Source organism: Schistocerca serialis, chromosome 1 (assembly GCF_023864345.2).
Source record: "Schistocerca serialis cubense isolate TAMUIC-IGC-003099 chromosome 1, iqSchSeri2.2, whole genome shotgun sequence".
Classification (NCBI taxonomy): domain Eukaryota; kingdom Metazoa; phylum Arthropoda; class Insecta; order Orthoptera; family Acrididae; genus Schistocerca; species Schistocerca serialis.
In genome coordinates, this window is record NC_064638.1 from 565,431,402 (window position 1) to 565,451,879 (window position 20,478).

General features: G+C 37.6%; 1 protein-coding gene across 3 annotated transcripts in view; it reads right to left on the reverse strand.

Annotated features, from left to right (window-relative positions):
- LOC126475886 (ketosamine-3-kinase-like) overlaps positions 1-19,431 on the reverse strand; it is a 58,581-nt gene extending 39,150 nt beyond the window's left edge. The window contains exons 1-2 of one of the 3 annotated variants that reach the window (XM_050103501.1): positions 19,211-19,431; positions 18,390-18,535 (exon numbers count right to left, since the gene is read on the reverse strand). In XM_050103501.1, the coding sequence (XP_049959458.1) occupies positions 18,390-18,535; positions 19,211-19,226 (162 nt within the window). In that variant the 5' untranslated portion in view covers positions 19,227-19,431. Of the gene's footprint in view, positions 1-18,389; positions 18,536-18,792; positions 19,050-19,210 lie in introns of those variants that run through there. The other 2 variants (XM_050103499.1, XM_050103502.1) reach the window with 2 other exon arrangements.
- Positions 19,432-20,478: the final 1,047 nt, after the last annotated feature.

Consider the following 20,478-nt stretch of genomic DNA (forward strand, 5'->3'; position numbering starts at 1 on the left):
GGGTTATTTGGTAACCGTGATAGCGTTACGGAGATGTTTAATAAACTCAAGTGGCAGACTCTGCAAGAGAGGCGCTCTGCATCGCGGTGTAGATTGCTCGCCAGGTTTCGAGAGGGTGCGTTTCTGGATGAGGTATCGAATATATTGCTACCCCCTACTTATACCTCCCGAGGAGATCACGAATGTAAAATTAGAGAGATTAGAGCGCGCACAGAGGCTTTCAGACAGTCGTTCTTCCCGCGAACCATACGCGACTGGAACAGGAAAGGGAGGTAATGACAGTGGCCCGTGAAGTGCCCTCCGCCACACACCGTTGGGTGGCTTGCGGAGTATAAATGTAGATGTAGATTAGCAATGTGACCTATGCATCTAATCTTCAGCATTCTTCTGCAGCACCGCAATTCAAAAGCATCTATGCTCTTCTTGTCTGAACTGTTCATCATCCATTTCACTTCCATATAAGGCTATGCTCCACACGAATACCTTCAGGAAAGTCTTCCTAACATCTAAATTTAAATTAGCTACTCACCAAGTGGTGGCAGAATACTTACATAGAAGACTGTTGTGACTGGCAAGCTTTCGGAGCTGGCAGCTCCTTCTTCAGGCAGAAGGGTTTGGTTTAGATACAGTGATGACGTCTTTACCATATGGACCCCCGACGGTGAGGCTGACCTGCTAAAATTCCTGGAATCTCTGAAGACCTTCTCCCAATTAAATTTCACATGATCCTATTCTGAATTCCATGCCACTTTCCTTGATGTTGATCTCATCCTCACCGAAGGCCAGCTACACATTTCCGTCCACATTAAACCTATCAACAAGCAACAGTACTTACATTTTGACAGTTGCCATCCATTCCATGTCAAATGATCCCTCCCATACAGCCTTGGCATCCGAGGCTGCAGACTCCGTACAACAATACACCTCCATTCTCACCTCAGCCTTCACCGTACGTGATTACCCCACCAGCCTGGATAAAAAGCAGATTTTCCAGGCCATCACATCCAATCACGGTACTGCTGATCGCTCCACAAAACAGCAATTTCCTAAAATCATGCCCTGAAATGATATCCATTCTGTCTGAAATTTTGCCCACCACACCTAGAATAGCTTTCCATCACCCTCCCAATCTCCACAATATTCATGTCAGACCTTATGCTCCTTCTGCACCCATCTGCCTACCCTATTGCTCCTACCCCTGTGACTATCCCCGCTGCAAGACTTGCCCTATGCACCCACCTACCACCACCTATAATAGTCCTGTAACTGGCAGGACATATACTATCAAAAGTAGAGCCACGTGTGAAACAACACGTCATATACACGCTAATGTGTAAACACTGATCAGCCTTTTACATTGGCATGACTACCAACAAATTATCAATAAGTATGAATGGGCTTGGGCAGAGGGTATATACTGGCAACTCGCAATATCCTGTTGCAGAACATGCTCTACAACATGAGATTCATGACCTTGACACCTGATTCACCATATGCGCCATCTGGATTCTTCCCCCAGACACCAGTTTCTCACAACTCTGCAGGTGAGAAGTAGCACTACAACATGTCCTTGGTTCTCACCACCCACCTGGCCTTAATTTACATTAATTTCTTCCATTTCAGCTTTTCCTCACTGTAACTACTCTTTGCTTCACTCCGTTTTAGTTTTCTACATCTTTCATTGTCTTTCCCGTCTAATTTTCACTACCCTCTCCAACGTACAATACGCTTAGCTTCTCTCGCTTATTAACTCGTGCATAATGTTTTCGGTAGTAATCTCTGTCTTGCATATTACCCTGTCTTCCACATTTAAGCCCTGAGGTTTTCAAATCTCATCCGATGCAGCCCCCAACAATCAGTCTTTGCTTCTCGTCCCATACGGCAAGTCTCCCCTGGCCCATGGTTATGGGTGACTTTCCCAAAATCTACCCGTTTTCCTAGACCTCTCCAGTCCTTTTCCTTCACCCTTCTGCCTTCCCCATCAACCCTTCTGCCTTCCTCTTCAACCCTTCTGCCTGAAGGAGCCATTGGCTCCAAAAGATTGCCAATTACAATAGTCTTTTATGTGTTCTGCTGCCACTTGATGAGTAGATTTCTTTATCTATCCAATGAAATAATTTTATCAATAATTGATTGTTTTCGTTGGTAAATTTAAATTAGATGTTAATAAATTTCTCATTTTTAGAAACATTTTCCTTGCCACTGCCACATTACATTTCATATCCTTTCTACTTTGGCAGCATTAGTTATTCTACTACCCCAATATAAAAACACATTACTACTTTCAGTGTCTCATTTCCTAATCTAATTCCCTCAGTATAGCCTGATTTAATTTGGCTACATTCCATCACTCTTGTTTTGCTTTTGTCAGTGTTCATTTTATATCATCTTTTCAAGACACTGTCCATTCCATTCAATTGCTCTTCCAAGACTTTTTTCTATCTAATTACAATGTTGTCAGCAAAACTCAAAATTTTGATTTCTCCTCCCGGAACTGTAGTTCCTTCTCCAAAATTTTCTTTGGACTGCTCTACTGCTTACTCAATGTACAGATTGAATAACATTGGAGGCAGGCTACAGTCTTGTCTCACTCCCTTCTTTATAACTGCTGTCTGGATCCTGTACAACCTGTATGTAACCTTTCACTCTCTGTATTTGGCCTGTGCTATCTTCAGAAATTCAAAAACTGTACTCCAGTCAACATTGTCAAAAGCTTTCTGTGTGTCTACAAAAGCTATAAATGTAGGTATACGTTTAATCTACCATATAAGGTAAGTCATAAGGTCAGTATTGCCTCATGTGGACCAACATTTCCCCGAACCCAAATGGATCTTCCCTGAGGTTGGCTTCTACTAGTTTTTCCATTCTCCTGTCAATATTTTGCAACCATGACTTATTTAAATGATGAATCAATAATCTCTGCACCTGTTAGCACATGATTGCTTTGGATTGAAATTATTACATTCTTCTTGAAGCCTGAAGGTATTTCCCCCATCTCATAAATCTATCATGTGGAATAGTTGCAGACACGCCTGGTTCCCCCAAGGACACCAAAAGTTCCGACATAACGCCATCTACTCCAAGGGCCGTGTCTTGTCTTACGTCTCTCATTGCTCTGTCAAATTCTTCTTCCAAAGGGTCTGGTCTTGTCTCATCTTACGTCTCACACTGCCCTGTCAAATTCTTCTTGCAGAGGGTATCTCCCACATCAGCTTCATGGACCTCTTCTTCCCTTTCTACATTTCTCTTGTATAGCCTTCTACACATTCTTTCCACATTTACCTTCTTTTCTTAGTACTGGTTTTCCATCTGAGCTCTTGATATTCATTCACCTGCTTCTTTAAAGGTCCATTTAATTTTCCTGTAGGCAGTATCTATCTTTCCTCTAGTTATACATGCTTCTATAGACTTACATTTTTCCTGTAGCCATTCCTTTTTAACCATTTTGCGCTTTCTGTCATTTGCAGAATTTTTTTAATATTTTCTCCTTTCACCAATTAAATTCAATATGTTCTGAGATATTTAAGAATTCCTAATGGGGGGGCATGTCTTTTAACTATATGGTAATCTGTTGCCTTCACTATTTTGCCCCTCACAGCTATCCATTTGTCTTTTACTGTACTCTCTTCCATAGTATTAGTCAATTGTTGCCTATGATACCTTTAGAACTCTCAACAGCTTCCAGTTTTTTCAACTTATCTGTGTCCCAACTCCTCAATTTCTTACCTTTTTGTAAATTCTTGTTTTTATCTACAGTTCATAACAAACAAATTATGCTCGGTGTCCACATCTGCTGCTGGAAATGTCTTACGTTTAAAATCTGGCTTTGAAATCTCAGTCTTACCATAATATAATCAACCTGAAACTTTCCAGTATCTCCAGGTCTCTTCGATGTATACAACCCTCTTCAAGATTCTTAAAGCAAGTGTTAGCAGTGTTTACATTGTGTTCTGTGTAGAGTACTACCAGGTGGGTTTCTCTTTTATTCCTTTCCTCCCAGTTCATGTTTTTTCATTCCTCTTCCTACTGACAAATTCCAGTCTCCCATCACAATTAAATTTCCCTCTCCCTTGACTATCTGAATAATTTCTTTTACCTCATCATACTTTCTTTCAATTTCTCCATCATCTACTGAGCTAGTTGGCATATAAACTTTTACTGATGTGGTGGGTGTTGGCTTTCTGTCTATCTTGACTATGATAATGCATTCACTATGATGCTCACAGTAGCTTACCTGCATTCCTACTTCCTTATTCACCAATGAACCTACTCCTGTGTTACCTCTATTTGATTTTGTATTCACCTGATCAGAATTCCTGTTCATCTTGCCACTGAACTTCACGAATTCCCACTATATTTAACATCAGCTTACCCATTTCCAATTTTCTAATCTACCTACCAGGTTAAGGGCCAGGCCAAAGAATGCCTGTTTTGTTTTTCCTGATGATGACATCCTTCTGAGTAGTTTTCACCTGAAGATCGGATGAGGGACTATTTTACCTCTGGAATATTTACCCAGAAGGATGCCATCATCAGTTACCATACCAAGAGCTGCATGTCTTTGGGAAAAGTAACAACTGCAGTTTCCCATTGCTTTCAGCCATTCGCAGTACCAGCACAGAAAGGCCATGTTGGCTCATGTTACAAGGCCAGATGAGAAAATTACACTGATTGTTGCCCCTGCAACTACTGAAGAGGCAACTGTCCCTCCTCAGGAACTATGTTTCTCTGGCCTTCCCATAGGTCCCCCTCCACTGTGGTTGCACCTATGGTATGCTATCTGTATTCCCGATGCATGCTAGATACCCCTCTTCGGAAAGGTCTGTGATATGCCTCCTGCTTTTATTTTGTTACCCAATGTGACTATAATTTCATTGTAATGCATTTGATTTGATGCCTGTATTACTGTCTTCAATATTTTGCATTGTGTCTTATAATGAGGTATAGGATTAACTTCAAGGCTGTTTCTTTCAGTTTTCTTTTCGTCTTCTGAAACACTTGTACAATACTCTTTTCTTGTGGTCTAATCTAGTGTACCTTTGGGGTGAAACAGCTTTCAAATAAGGTTAATATCTTCTTGATAAAAGTTTTGTATTTTTCATTTATGTCTTGAGCAGCACTGCATATGTTACTCGAATTCATGATTTTGCTGAGTTTCCTGCAGTAATCAATTTTTTGTTTACTGACTGCCCTCCTGAAAGATTAACATTTAACATAAGGAATTGCAAGTCATGGTCTGGGAGGCCAATGACTTTTGATTTTGCAATATAATTTTGTTTGTCAGTTCTTTCTGTAAAGATATTATCAATGGCTGTTTTTGTGCTATCAGCTAGCCTAATTGGGAAGTTTACAGTAAGGTGTTAAAATTGAATGATAATGTTACTGACTGCAATAAATTCTTATGGGAAGAGTTTTTAAGAGAAACTGTATCATAACATCTGCACTTATGATTCCTTTTATTTATTTATTTTTACTGTTAAATAGAGCTACAGAGGTTCAAGATGATTTGTAAACAGATTAAAATTATCTGCAGGTAGTCAGTGTGCACTTACTATTGTACAGGATATATTTTGAAATACATTTTCTGTTTCACATGCTTCCATATGCTGCTCTAAGTAATATTTATGAAAGTTTATGTTCTCACATTTCTGACAGTTCCTGATGAATTGGGTAACAGTCATCGTCAGTACAGTGCTCTTTGAAGTCGTGATTGCATCATGTTAGAGCTAAGTGAATTCTAACACTGGCAAATCGTTAATGCTTATACAGTGTGTGCTTCCATAATCAAGGCAGCCAAAGTGTTTGCTTCAGGAGGTACTATATCGAAGATTTATTCCACATCCAGGGAAACCAGAAAAACATCCTCCACTAAGTCCCAACATGGACGAAATGACAGATGTTCACTGAAGAAGACTGTGATAGAAAATAAGAGGATGACAGCTGCAAAAATCACCACAGAACTGAATGTCGCACATGTTAACCCTGTGAAATTCAAAACAATATGGAAGGAGCTCTATGTACTGGGAATTGCAGGATGCATTGGAATTATAAAATGACACTCCAGTGATGCAAATGCTCGTACGCAAAAATTTGGTTCCAAATCTATAAAACCAGGGCTATTGAGCAATGGAAGGAAGTCATTTGGATGGATGAGTCTTGTTCCACACTGTTGCCAACACCTGGCCAAGCTTACATCTGGCACACACCATCTGAAACCTACGATGCAGAATGCTTACTGTAAAGAGTGAAATAAGACAGGGTCCAGTGACGATTTGGGCAGCCAAATTGTGGAAGTCCATGGGCCCTGTGGATACTCTGCAAGGACACATTACTGCCAAGGATATGTGACCATTTTCATTAATCAGACCCATCCCATGGTACAATGTTTGTTCCTCAATGGTGATGCCGTGTTCAAAGACAACAGGGCCCATGTTCACACAGCTTGCATCATCCAGCACTGAGCACGACAACACATCTCCCTCAGCCACAGATCTCAATATTACTGAGCTTTTGGGTTCTATTTCGGAGAGAAGGGTGCATCACCACTATCCACTTACTTAAACTTGCCATTATTTTGCAGGTATAATGGTATAAGTGCATGATATAGGACCTGTATTTATCCATTCCAAGGCAAGGAGAAGCTGTTTTGAATGTTTATGTTTTTCCTACTCTGTATTAGGAATAGTAGTGTGTTGTGGTTTTGGTGTTTCCACATTTTTGTATTTTTGTTCAACCCCTGCACCTATAACAGTGATCAGAGAAGGAGACTATGTGAACTGAGTTTGACAACTCTAATTCATCAATAAGTGTTTCATCAGTTTTATTCCTACTGCAACGAGAAATATTGGAAAACGGGTGTTGGAGTTTACAATCAAAAATGGAAAAACAAAAAGCCAATTGTTTGGTGGGGGAAGCAAAATACAAATAAAAGGGGAAAATAAACAACGTAGAACTGGTATTTGTTCATTTGATGTGCTGTCTTACTCCTGTTGATATGATGTCATCTTTTCTATCATGAAGCTACGGCCTTAGCCACACAAGTGTCGTTTGTACCGTAAACTTCAATGGTCTCCTTAACGAAACTTTTGTATCTTCATAAAGGCCTTAGGAAGGTCACTTGGGATATCAAGAGGATAACTTTTCTTATTAATCATTATCAAAACATTGTGTACGAATAGCATACATTACTTATCGAAATGTTTCTGAAACTGCTTGATGGAACAATAGAGATCTGATTTTACAGATCATTTACCATTCCTATTTTGTACATATCTGTTACTACCCATAATCCAAGTGTCAGGACATAAAACTTATGGGAACAACTTACTCCAAAAGATAATTCAATGGGATCCTATGGGAGCAGCAAAAGATTTAAAAATCTTGCAAGAACATACAGGAATCAAGAGAACTAGATACTTTCTTCAGTTATTTAATGGCTTTCATAATTTATTTCATGGCTATGTCATACACTTCAGTGCTTTGTAAGCACGTATTTAACATTCGTTTCCATTATCTTCCAGCCACTTCATTGCAACTGATGCCTAATCATTTTCCTTTATTTTTGGTTGTCTCAATACTAGAATCAAGAAACTGGATCTCATCTGCCACACAACTCTTATTTGTGACATTTTTTTTTAATCGTGTTGTCATTCTATAGTGGGTTAAATGCATGCTTTTTAATTTTTTTTTTTTATGGATAAGCATCAGATTTTGTTTTGAAAGTGCTCTACTCAAAGACACAGGCCCACATACCCACTGTGGTTACTGTCATGTCACATACAAATGCAACTGGAAACGGATTCAACTGGAGCAAATAAAGCAAATGCCATTCTTTTGTCACTTCTCCTTGCTCTCTTCACTTTTGTCCAATGAGTATTAGTAAAGGAGATACAAAGATAGTTCATCTTGCATCAAAATACTACCACTACATTTGTCCCGTAGCGCACTGCTGATGGGCTAATAGATTTTCAGCTGCCACATTCAGTCTATCAAGCATCTATAAAGTGAGCCTTCCCTGAGTTAGATGCAATTCACCAGCTGCCAAACTTCCTAAATACAAGATGCTCCTGTTCGAACTTAAAATAAGGCAGCTGTTCCAGTTTTAAAAGTACACTGAATGTGTTGACAAATGAACAAACACCCCTCTCATTTATTCACCAAAACAAAATGCAATTTCTTCAGTAGTGACATTCTTTGAATCTGAAAGAGAATTTTTAAATCACCAAACAGAGGAATGAAACCATCAAATATTGTCATATACGATTTAATCTCAAACCCAGTTTTAAATCATGACCCAGAAATCATTCTGCTTTGGGTCATAACTGACAGCAACAGATTAGCAAATGAAGAAAGACAGTGTTGGCCATTTCATTGGTTTATGCATTCTTTATATATTGCTCAATGTGTGATTTCCTAGCAAATGCAGCAAAGGATCATAGTACAGTAACTTTCAAATATTTTAGAATGATTCTCATCCACTACTGCTTTGGATATGATTTTCATTCAAGATTACATTCTGTCAACTAAATGAAACAGTTCGCTCTCTGCACAATAAGGTAATTGAACACAGATACTAAACACTGTCTTTCTTTAATTCTACTCAGATGTACCATAACCTGTTAAGTGGCAAGCAAGCTTCATTGAGCAGTAACGAAATGCTTCTGCAATGACTGATACATGCCTCCGAGCCCTCTTTCTGATGCTTGTCACAAAATACTCTGACTTGCCAGTAATTATGATTCTGATACATAGTTTATTTCCATTCTTCATGTGACATCACTGGGTGATCATACTTTGGTTACAGTGTGATTACGAGGGTAAGTCCATTATTATCCACAATTTAGTTATATTTTTGTTTATTTTGGCAGTACTGTCATTTTACATTGATGACGCATGCTTTGTTTATTTGTTGTTATATCTTTGCAATTTTCAAGATGCTAGGTTAGTTCCATTATCACTACCATGCTGTTAATCATGGCTGCTCTGTTGTCTATTTGCACCAAAGAAGAGCAATGTTCAGGATACGTTTTTTTGTGGTCGGAAGGTGTATCAGGGGCTGAAATTCATCGAAGACTTTTGGTACAGTACGGGAACAGTGTTTTGCCGCAACAGAGTGTCTACGAATGGACTGAAAAATTCCGAAATGGTCGCACAGTGCACAAGTGTTACACACGATGAAGGAACTGGACGACCGTTCACCGCCACAAATGAAGAAACCATTGAGCAGTCACGTGAAATGATTCTCTTAAACAGATAATTAACTATTGACGAAGTGGCACATCGTCTGCAAATTAGTCATGGTTCTGCCTAGGAAATCATCTAGACAGACTTGGGCTTCATAAAGTTTGTGCAAGATGGGTCCCAAAACAACTCACACAGTTGCATAAACAAATGCACTTAGACATCTGCAAAAAACATTTGGATCACTATGGTAACAGGATCATTACTGGTAACAAAACATGGACCCATCATTACGAGCCAGAGAGTAAATGGCAGAGTAACATGCAAGAAAAAGTTCAAGATCCAACAATTCGCATAAGGTCCAGCACTGGAACATTATGGGGAAAGGGACGCAACAATAAACAGTGTATGTTACAATGAGATGCTTACTGTTAGGTTAAAGTCTGCAATTCGAAGCAAACACCAAGGATTGCTGTCAAAAGGTGTTGTGTTGTTGCATGACAATGCCCGTCCACATACTGCTGCCTACACTGCTAAAACGCTGCAGAAACTCAAATTTGAAGTACTGGATCATCCTCCATATAGTCCCAATCTTGCCCTTTCTATCACTTGTTTGGTCCACTTAAACAGGAATTAAGGGGCTGTTGATTTGCCTCGGACGAAGCAGTGAAAGAAGCGGTGCATTCCTGACTCGCAGCTCAACCGAGAACCTTCTTTTACGAGGGCATCAGGAAGCTTGTATAACCATGGACCAAGTGCGTTGAAACACAAGGAGACTATGTTGAAAAATGATGTTCTTGTAAGTTTCCTATTTGACTGCAATAAAATTTTATAACTACTTTGCAGATAATAACTGACTTACCCTCATGTAAGTTTTGAGAAAAATACATATTTGTGAAAATCAAATTTGTATGCAAACTACAAGTCTCATAGGTCTGACTTTCTTATTTTTTTTTTAACTAACCAAGTCTCAACATCCTATATGTTCTATAAAAAATAATGCACCCAATTTGTTGTGAAATTTTACTTAACATTTAGGAATATTTTAATGTTAATCCACAAAATTTTCATGTATAGGCTAGTGGCAGTAGTGTCTTTTAGACTGTTGGGTAGTTTGCAATTAATATGAAATTAGAATCAGAACATAAAGAACATGTACTAAATGCACACACAATTATGACATATCCCATCATTTCATGGTCCTCATTAGCATCATTTTGATTAAGCACATTTTCTGGCTGGAGGTTCAGATAAAACTGCCTGTTCACTTCAGGCTTGAAACCTTGTAGTTTTGTTAAGTCTTTGTGTTTCAAGGTTGATATTTGTCTTCCACAGACAAATTTGGAAACTGCAAACTGTGAGGAAATGACAAATTGTGGTCTCCCTCACGACTTGACGAAAATGGTGACCTCCCACAACTACACCGAAAAATTTGTTTTTTTAAACAATGGTTCCCAACAATCTGTTGAAAACATCATCACCATCACTGAAATGTACATTGTTATCACAACATCAATTTTTGGTTTAATAGTGAGGTCAGTAACACCGAATCCTCAGTGCCCATTTCACACACCGGAATGTTGAAATCATGTAACATGAGATTATGGTGAGACATTCCTTAATGACTTCCAGCTTTTATGAGAAAATGAACATCAGTGTAGCCAGTGTGAGAGTTCCTAGACGAATGACAATATATGCTTTGGATCCTTACATAAGTGCATAGCAGGGAGACAGTTTTTTGTAAATGTTCATATAAACAGGTACAGGTACAGGTACAGATACAGCGCTGATATAGCTGATTGATTCACTTTTAAGATTAACATATGATATATGATTGAGAAGTTCAAAACAGTTTTTAAAATAATTTTATCTTTCACCTTTACTGAATGGCAGCCATTTTGCTTGTAAGAGTGCAACAATGTTTCAGTTTAGAGACGTTAGCAAAAATATGAATATCTCTGCACTGGTTACACAAAATACCCTAAAATCAAAAATAACCTCCAAAGTTTGGTATCCAAATTTTCAAAAATCAGCATTTAAGTGAAGTGATTTATGAGAGACTATTTTTTTCCTATAGTTAGATATCATACACTACTAGCCTCATATAGAGTAAGAATACTTACAAATGTTTCCTTAATTTTTTATGAATTTTTGAAATTTCAAAATTTTCATTTTTTTCTTAAGTTTGGGGTTAGTTATCTCAGGTGGAACTCAATATAAAAATATGATTTTTGCACAGTTTGTACAACTATATGATAGCAACATACTGTAAAAATTTCAACATTGATATCTGACTGTGAACAAAAATATGAATTTTTGAAAATGAGGAAATAATTCACATTACTCTACAACTGATCTTTTGGCTGTTGCCTATTCTTGTGTGATATTGATGAGATATAATCAATTATTATTGAAGTAAGGTACTGAATTATATACAAAAAGTGGAAACATTGCTGAAATTAACGTTTATATTATTTTGACATACTTAAAATAAATATTTTCAATTAACATCCTTTGAGATGTGACTGTTCCTAAACCTGGTGGTGATTGTTAAGAACACTTATTTCTTCAGACAGCTTCTGTGACATAAAATAAGACCTCCTAGTTGCCGTGGTAAGTTCAAGCACTGAAAGTTTCCTTAAAAATTTTTCATTGGTATCCAAACTTTGTCACTAGTAGATTTCTTGAATGATGTTCTTGGGCCAGCAGGGTGATAAAAATGCACAAAAACATTGTTGTTTTCCAAACTTATTCTTTCAACCTCTGCAAGCCACCACTGTCCATCATACACACATGCCACTATGTCATTCAATGTTAAAGACAGAGATGTAATTTTACTGACACAATGATCCTCATAAATTTCGGTTTCTGATGTTACATAGCATCGAACTAAGTTTTCTGCAATGCCCAGGAATTTGTGGAAATGCCTTGTTCCTTTTATTGCTACACAGTTTTCAAATCTGGTTTGAAGTGTTGTTTTCATATGCAGAACCACTTCTTCTTTCATGATTAGAAAATAGGTAATGCCTTTAATATTATCCTTGCAAAAGACATACATGTCCTACCTCCTACTCCATCACATGCATTTTTACCAGGGCAAGAAGCAAAAAAAAGTGCCATTCACCTCCAACCCAAAGTCTACTTTGTGGTTGCACAGATTTGAAAAAAAATCTTTTTGTTCTTATACTGACTACCACTTCCATCTGAAAAGTATATAAGCTTCTCGACATTGGGAAAAATTTCTGTTATGTAATTTACTACATACTTTTGAAACACATGTACAGCCAAAGTGTTGTGATCCAAGTAGTCGCTTAGAATGCAAATTGAAGATGTGCAAACTTCATCTTTCTCATTTTTAAAGTAGAGAATAAATGGAAGCACTGTTGTCTGGTCATTGACTCAGTGGTACCCTTGTATTGCATCCTGAATCACAAATGTAAAATCTTCTGCAAAATCAGCTAGCACTATGCATTCAGTTTCATGAAGTTGTGCTTTTTTGTCCTTCAAAAACTTACTTTGAATTTTAGAAACATAGTGGTGACTTTTGGGTTTTTGTAAATTATCAATTAAAGATTCCAAGTACTTTTCCTGAGATTTAACCACTGCCCTGTCAGTTGTGACCCACTGTTTTAAGGTAATACTGTCTGGCATTTCCTCCTCATATTCGTGAAACAATTCAATAATGGCTTCCTTACCAGGGCGGCATTTATTACACGAACCCATCATGCAGTCATAACTGTTAGTGTCACAGACCATTAAACCTAGTAACTCTTTGTAGTTAAGATCCCTGAGTATTGCATCTGCAATCAGCAGTTTGACATTTTGATGATATAAACAAATACATATGGAGTGTGTCCCTCAGGATCCAGCCAAAATACACCACTTAGGGCGGCGGTCACCAAATTTTGACCTTCCAATTTTGCATTCAGGGGGTCAATGGAGGGCATCCGATCCCACCCGTTGGCTTTGACCCGTGATGTAAGGGTGTTGTGTGTGTGATGTCACAATGGCGCGGCATTTAGTTTATGAGTGTGTTGTGTTTGTAGATGTCGTCTTGTGATTGGTGGTGTCCTCTGGTGGTGTATTGGGTTCATTTTGGTGTCAGTGCTTGAAGCGTGCATTTAACAGTCGTGACTGTTATAGAAAAACGGACAGTGAGTTAACAATTAAGTTTACATTGTGTTTATGTTATTGCAGTGTCGTCTGATGTTATTGGTTGGCTGTTTGTCATGTGGTAAGTCGTTTAATTCAATTTGTGGCTTCTTTTGTTAGGTATGGATATGACTTATAAGTTTAATAGCACTCACCTGTGGGCTGAAATGGGGAACGACACGTTGTCCATCATTAAGTTTCTGCAACTTTTTGGGCTTGTGACGGAGATAGCAGAATGCAGCGTATGCAAGCAGAATATGCGTTGGGGGTTAGCATGTAGCGCCGGAACTTTTTTATGGTACATGGACTTTTTTTTGGGTCTATTGTTTGCGTGTTATGATGTTCGGTGGGGTTTTTATGTGTTGTTGGGTCGGTGTTATTTACTGCATGTGTTGGTGGTTGATGTTTTGGTATCGGCACTTGCGGTTGATTGATGTCTCTTAGGGAAAAGTACTCGATTTCAATTTTTTTGGTATCATCAGTTGTATCTGAGCTGCATAGGTCATGGGAAGTGACCGATTCTTATTTGTTGTCGTAGCTATGTGTGTTTTGGTATCATGAGCTGCTGTTGACCTATATAGGTCAAGGGAAGTGTCCCATTCCAATGTGTCGTCATAGCTATGTGCGTTTTGGTATTGTGAGCTGCTGTTGACCTATGTAGGTCAAGGGAAGTGTCCGATTCCAATTTTTGTTGTTTTAGGTGTTGGTTTTGTGGTATCAATAGTTACGGTGTGATTATAATTTTTGGAGTAGTTGGTTTTTATTTTGTGGTATCGACAATTGCAGTTGAGCTACGTAGGTCGATACTGTAAGTGTAGCGGAACTTGGTAATTTTGTGGTGTTTTTATGTCGTCGTTTTGTGTGGTTTGGGATTGTGGTGTGTATCTGTATGTGTTTGTATTTAGTTTGTCCCCCCCAACCCCCCGCCATTTCCCGCGCTGGTCCCGTTAGTTTGATTATATTTTTCGAGAGAGATGTGTGTTGGTTTTATATGTATTTCCATGTTTGTTGTCGTTTATGTAATGTCGTCATAGGTATTATAGTGGAGACGTTGAGAATGGTCATTTCTGCCATACTGGTGATGTCATGGGTCAAAGCAGACGGGTGGAATCGGACACTTCTGTATTTCCCATTCAGGATGAGAATTTTTGAAAGCTACATGAAGTTCATTTAAATTTGGCAGCACTAGTCCTTTCTGCTTTGTTACTTTAACTCCATTTATAACAACTCTTTTGCTATCTTTGCAACCTGGGCACATTCTACTGTTTTCATCATCTTCAAAAAACTGCTGAAGCTTTTTAATTGTTTCCCCACTTATAACTACTCCTTTCTTCTTTCCTAAAACTGGAAGAATGCCTTGCTCTTTCACTAATTTTCGGGTTAGTTTAACCAAACAATGAGAAACCTTGAATTCATGAACTATTACCGAGCGAGGTGGCGCAGTGGTTAGCACACTGGACTCGCATTCGGGAGGACGACGGTTCAATCCCCCGTCTGGCCTTCCTGATTTAGGTTTTCCGTGATTTCCCTAAATCGCTTCAGGCAAATGCCGGGATGGTTCCTTTGAAAGGGCACGGCCGACTTCCTTCCCTAATCCGATGAGACCGATGACCTCGCTGTTTGGTCTCTTCCCCCAAATCAACCCCCCCCCATGAACTATTTTTTCTCTTGACTGAGTCAGAGAGCAAACTTAAAATTTCAACTTTTTCATCTTTAGATATCACCGAACATTTAATTTTTAATTTATCTATTAAACCAAATATTCAGTGTCAGCTGATGCTGGTGGTAGGTTTTCTTCTTCTTTAGAAATAATGTTGGTATCTGTATTACTAATGCATGATTCCACGTCTTTTCTAGTTTTGTCTCAAATTTGTTGTACCTTATTTTCAATACCTGCTCTTCTTTTTCTGCTACTTAATTTTATTATTTTCGAAGCAGGAGATACATCTAACTTAGAACAAGCAAATACAATACGCTTACAGCTTCCTCATTAGGAATATAAATGTCATTAACAAGGTTATATGATTCTGGTTCTGAATTCACAACAAATATTTTTGAGTAACAATTTGGGCACAGTGAATTTCCAGGAATCACATTACATTTCACTTGGGAAGCCGTTTCACTCTCACATAACAAGGGCAAATGTTCAAGTTTTATTTCCCTCAAACCTCTAGTAATAGGCTTTTTATGTGGATCACAGCACTTTCTTCCAAAAATATGGTTGTACTTCAGAAATTAGTTCTTCTCGTGAGACTCACACACTGATGTTACAGAAGAACTTACTCGAAATTTAAACAAAGTTTGTCTAACTTCATCAAAGTCATTGACATTTATCAAGTTTTTTTAAAACTGAACCGTAAACTGTTTTGTGACACAATTCACTTGCTATCTATCCAACAGAGCACTGTTCATCCATGCATTCCAGTTCATCTCTGAAAATTAATTACAAATTACACACAGAACAAAGTACGTAACACATTCTACACTCTCAAAGTATGTACATCCACTCTAACAGAGGTTTGAAAACAGACTGACTACAACAATGCCACACCCAGCAATAATGTACTTCTTTGTTGACAATAAACCTAAACGCAAATGGGCATTTTTATTACCATAGAACAAAAGCGAAAGCTCCTATTGTTTAATATTGCATTATTAAAAATAAATAAACTAAAAGAATATTGGGTGATAGCGTTAACTAAATATATATCACTATTAACTTTTTTACAGTGATACAATAAACCATTTAAATACACAACAGCCATAACATCAGTTGTAGAGTAATGTGAATTATTTCCTCATTTTCAAAAATTCATATCTTTGTTCACAGTCAGATATCAATGTTGAAATTTTTACAGTAGGCCTATGTTGCTATCATATAGGTGTACAAACTGTGCAAAAATCATATTTTTATATTCAGTCCCACCTGACATAACTAGCCCCAAACTTTAGAAAAAAATGAAAATTTTGAAATTTCAAAAATTCATAAAAAATTAAGGAAACATTTGTAAGTGTTCTTGCTCTATATGAGGCTAGTAGTGTATGACATCTAACTACAGGGAGAAAAAACAAGACTTTTTGGGCCTAAAAAGTTTATTTTTGAAAATTTTGATACCAAACTTTGGAAGTCATTTTGACTGGTTATTTTTGAATTTAGGGTATTTTGAGTAACAGACAATGTTGTGGAGGACACTTTTCTAAAAACAATCATGTCAATCGCAATGTTGTAACTTAACCCAGTGCAGAGTTATTCAAATTTTCGCTAATGTCTCCAGACTGAAAAATCGTCGCATGCCTACAAATAAAAATGGTTGCCATCCAGTAAAGGTCCAAGATAAATTATTTTAAAAAACTGCTCTGAACTTATCAAATATAGGGCAATCACACATAAAAAAATTAAAATATTTAAAAATGGTCAAGCAACCAACACTGGACCACGTCATATGGATTTACCCACATGCTACAGTCTTAAAATAGAGGACAGGGTGCTTTATGCCCTTATGGCTCTCAGGGCATCAAATGTATCTGTTAGTTCCATGACACGGAACATTTTGCATGTCATTTTCTGACAGTGTGCAGAGAAGAGGCTATTAATAGCTCTTGTATTACATTTATGAGATATTTTTCCAGTTTTATGAAGTAAACTAAGCGTGTTCTGTCACAACTGCAAGGTTTTTTTTTTGTTTTTTTCCCCCTCTTCTAGAACTTGAGTCAAATGCATCTGACACATATTTTCTCTGAGGTCTGCCCGTCAGTTAACATTTAAGCTATTAAATAACTAAAATAAGGAAGTTGATTAGTCTGAATGAACAGACACTACTGTTGTCTTTGCAAATTCTTGGGAGTAATTAGTCAAGCAAGAAACTTCCTCTTTGACACGCATGAAAGATACCCATATTCTTCAATGTTTACTTCCAAAAAGCATCTTTCAAGAATTACAATAATATGAATCAATGTTACACGCTGATCAGAATATGACACCCAAACAGTACATAAACTTGTAGGCTACTTGTGAGTGGCTTGGCAATAATTCAACCAGCACTGACACATAAATGATTCGGTCATCTCAAACTACTCCCTAGCTCCTTAGTTTGTCACAATTTCTATTGGCCATAATTGCTACCTGGCACAAAATAAAATCCAGATTCCATGACACTGATTCAGTTCTGTCAATACTCAGCCTTCATAACATGGTCACAGATCATGTTTATATTTTATGAAGTATGTCCTACAGTCAGTTCTCTTGCTTATCAGAAGAAACACTGCCTCAAACCACTCAGTTCTATTTTCTTTAATTGGCACAGCCATTAATTCCATTCTAGTTAATATGGCACAGAATCAGCTCAGATCTACAGAAAAAAAATCCTATTTCAAATTTATTCTCCCTCACTTTCCACTCCAAATTCTCATCATCTACACTTAAAAGAGTTTGTACACTGCTATAATGTGCGTCACATTTCACATTCATAGACAGTTCCTATATTTGATACCCCTTACACTTACCTTTTCAGATGTCACATGGTGTTTCCAATAGCTTATATACTGTTGACATTGTGTCAAATTATTCTCATCCACAACTGATTTTGATATGATTTTCATTCAAGATTATGTACTGTCGTGATGAGAGCATAAATCTGTCGAAACCATTAATAGTAATAGAAAGAATTACTTGAGAACTTAGCAAACTTGTTTCTTCAAGAACAATATTTCCAATATTTGTCAGTGCTGTTCACTGAATGTTTTGTTACAGACTGCAAAAACCTAAACTAAAAGTTAATCAACCACTGATCTATGTCAATCCAGATAAGAGAGAAATGGTTACTTGAGAGACTTAATGTGCTCTTTAGGTGCAAATAGCATGTCATTAGAAAAAGCAGCTAAGAGGGGATTACATAAGCAGAAAGAGAAGGATAGTATTTGATCCTTGTGCTTCCTGTAGCCTAATGCCTCAATCACATACATTAGAAAATGTACTGTAATGTGATTACATAGCCTTCACCAGATACCATAAAATGCACTGTAAAGAATACTCTTTTAAGAAAAAGTCTGCACCTGACCTGAGACTTCCTATTTTGTTTAACAAAAACAGTTCCAGTATCTGTAAAATATGCTTCGCCTTCGTTTATACAGCCACCACCGCCCTTTCCAGCAGCCTTGAAAGTTATTGTGTTAAGGGCATCTTTAATAATGGCCTCCATATCACCTATAAAAAATAATATACTGATAAATCCGTTTTTTATTTAAATCACCAACATACAAATCAGTCATGATCTAATACATTCTTGATCACTATAATATGCTATGGGGCATTACGCTAGTTATTTTCATACATTTACATCCGAATTTGAGTGTCATATACTGTAGGGACTGGACTTGTCCTATATAAACTAAATTTGACAGCTGGTGCTACGTATACGATGCCGACACCAATACGATGCAGAAAAAGAATTCACAATTTACCATCAAGTGTACTAAAAACCCAAGTTGGCTCAGGCATTTCACTCTATCTTTCAAACAGATGAAGCGATTTAGGTTTAACAGAATCAACACTGTACCGTTGGCACTCATTCTGCATTCACAATGTGTGCGAAGAACGCAACAATTAACGGCGCCCTCCCTCCAACGAACAATTAAATTCTGTGGGCGCGCCACAGTGTTTATTAAATAGTTTTGCACATGCTTTGTACAAAATAATGTCCTAGCAACAAAAATTACGTGCCTGATTATAAGAACAAGTCAATAACTGAGAAATGTCATTTTCCTAACTCATCATTATCCAAATTTGTCTTTCAAACGCAGTTGTTGTTACTAAATGGCTACCCGTAAATGCAACAAATAAATTTTTATTTGTTTCGTTGAAGATGTCTCGATAAATCACCTTTCAGAAGCGGCATCTTGACACCAACCAATTATATACAAGGAAAGTCGACAAATGCTTCGCTCACTACAAATTAACCTCGGTCATATTTGTGTGGTCTTAAAATACGTTACAAAAACGTATTAGGATTGGATTCGTGAGACTGTCACGGTTGTTTTCCAGAGTTTGAATCCACATCCCACATTCCAACAAATGCGAGAAACATTATTCACCAAAGATAAAGCCTAATCCTCTTTCGTCTTTGGCCTATTCACGACAGATTTTATTTCGGAAAGTGGAAATCGAGCTTAAATAATAAATAAATATGCTCACAAAATATACAAATATAGATTTCATGTAGCTTTTCAAATATTAGAATCTGTTTCCGCTATGCCTGCAATGTTTTAAAAGTTTCTCTTTATAGTCGTCTAATTTTCTTTCATTATTATTAATTACGTTTGCTTCCGCATTCAAAATAGTTAAGTATGGTATCTTGATCTTAAAATTCTGCATCTACATCTATACTCCGCAAGCCATCTAGTGGAGTATGGCGGAGGGGACTTTGTCTATCACTGTAACTTCACCATCACAGTCACTAGTGGTTGCCAGTAGACTCGAATATCCGTAATTTTATCTTCATGGTGGTTTCGCGAGATGTAGGTAGGAGGAAGTAATATATTGGGTTGACTCTTCTAGAAACGTACCGTCTCGGAACTCTAACGGTATGGAACCGTTCACTCTGACCGTCAAGTCACACTCAAATCACGTCGAGTAAAAAGATTATACAATGCATTTCAAATGGCATCATTCACACAGCCAAGGGACCGATACATCACATAACGTCAAGGTTCCTCGCGGAGTACGTTTCGGTGGTGTCAGTGTCTGCTAATATTGGAAGTTAACCTATTTTCGCCATACTCGCTTATGTTACTGCAGTGGATTTTTTGCTGTTGCTTCTCCCTAATCTTTATTTTAGTATTGTGCTTTGTTTTCGTGGCAAACTGCAAATGCTCCATGAGGAATTGGATATTTTTCCATTGAGTGTTCTTTCACAAACGAGGCCAGTTAAAAAGTCAGATCTGATTACGGAGAAAATACGGTTGTTTATGACGTTATTAGTTACATGACGAGAGGACATTTGTAGCGTTTCATAAGGAAATGGACTGAAACATTCAGACTCTGCAACTTGTGTGTTTAAATATGTGTTTGTCGTGGGCTTATTTATTATTAAGTAGCTCCCAGAATTATGCTTGAAACAGTTTTACTAGGATCATTGGTCAATATTTATG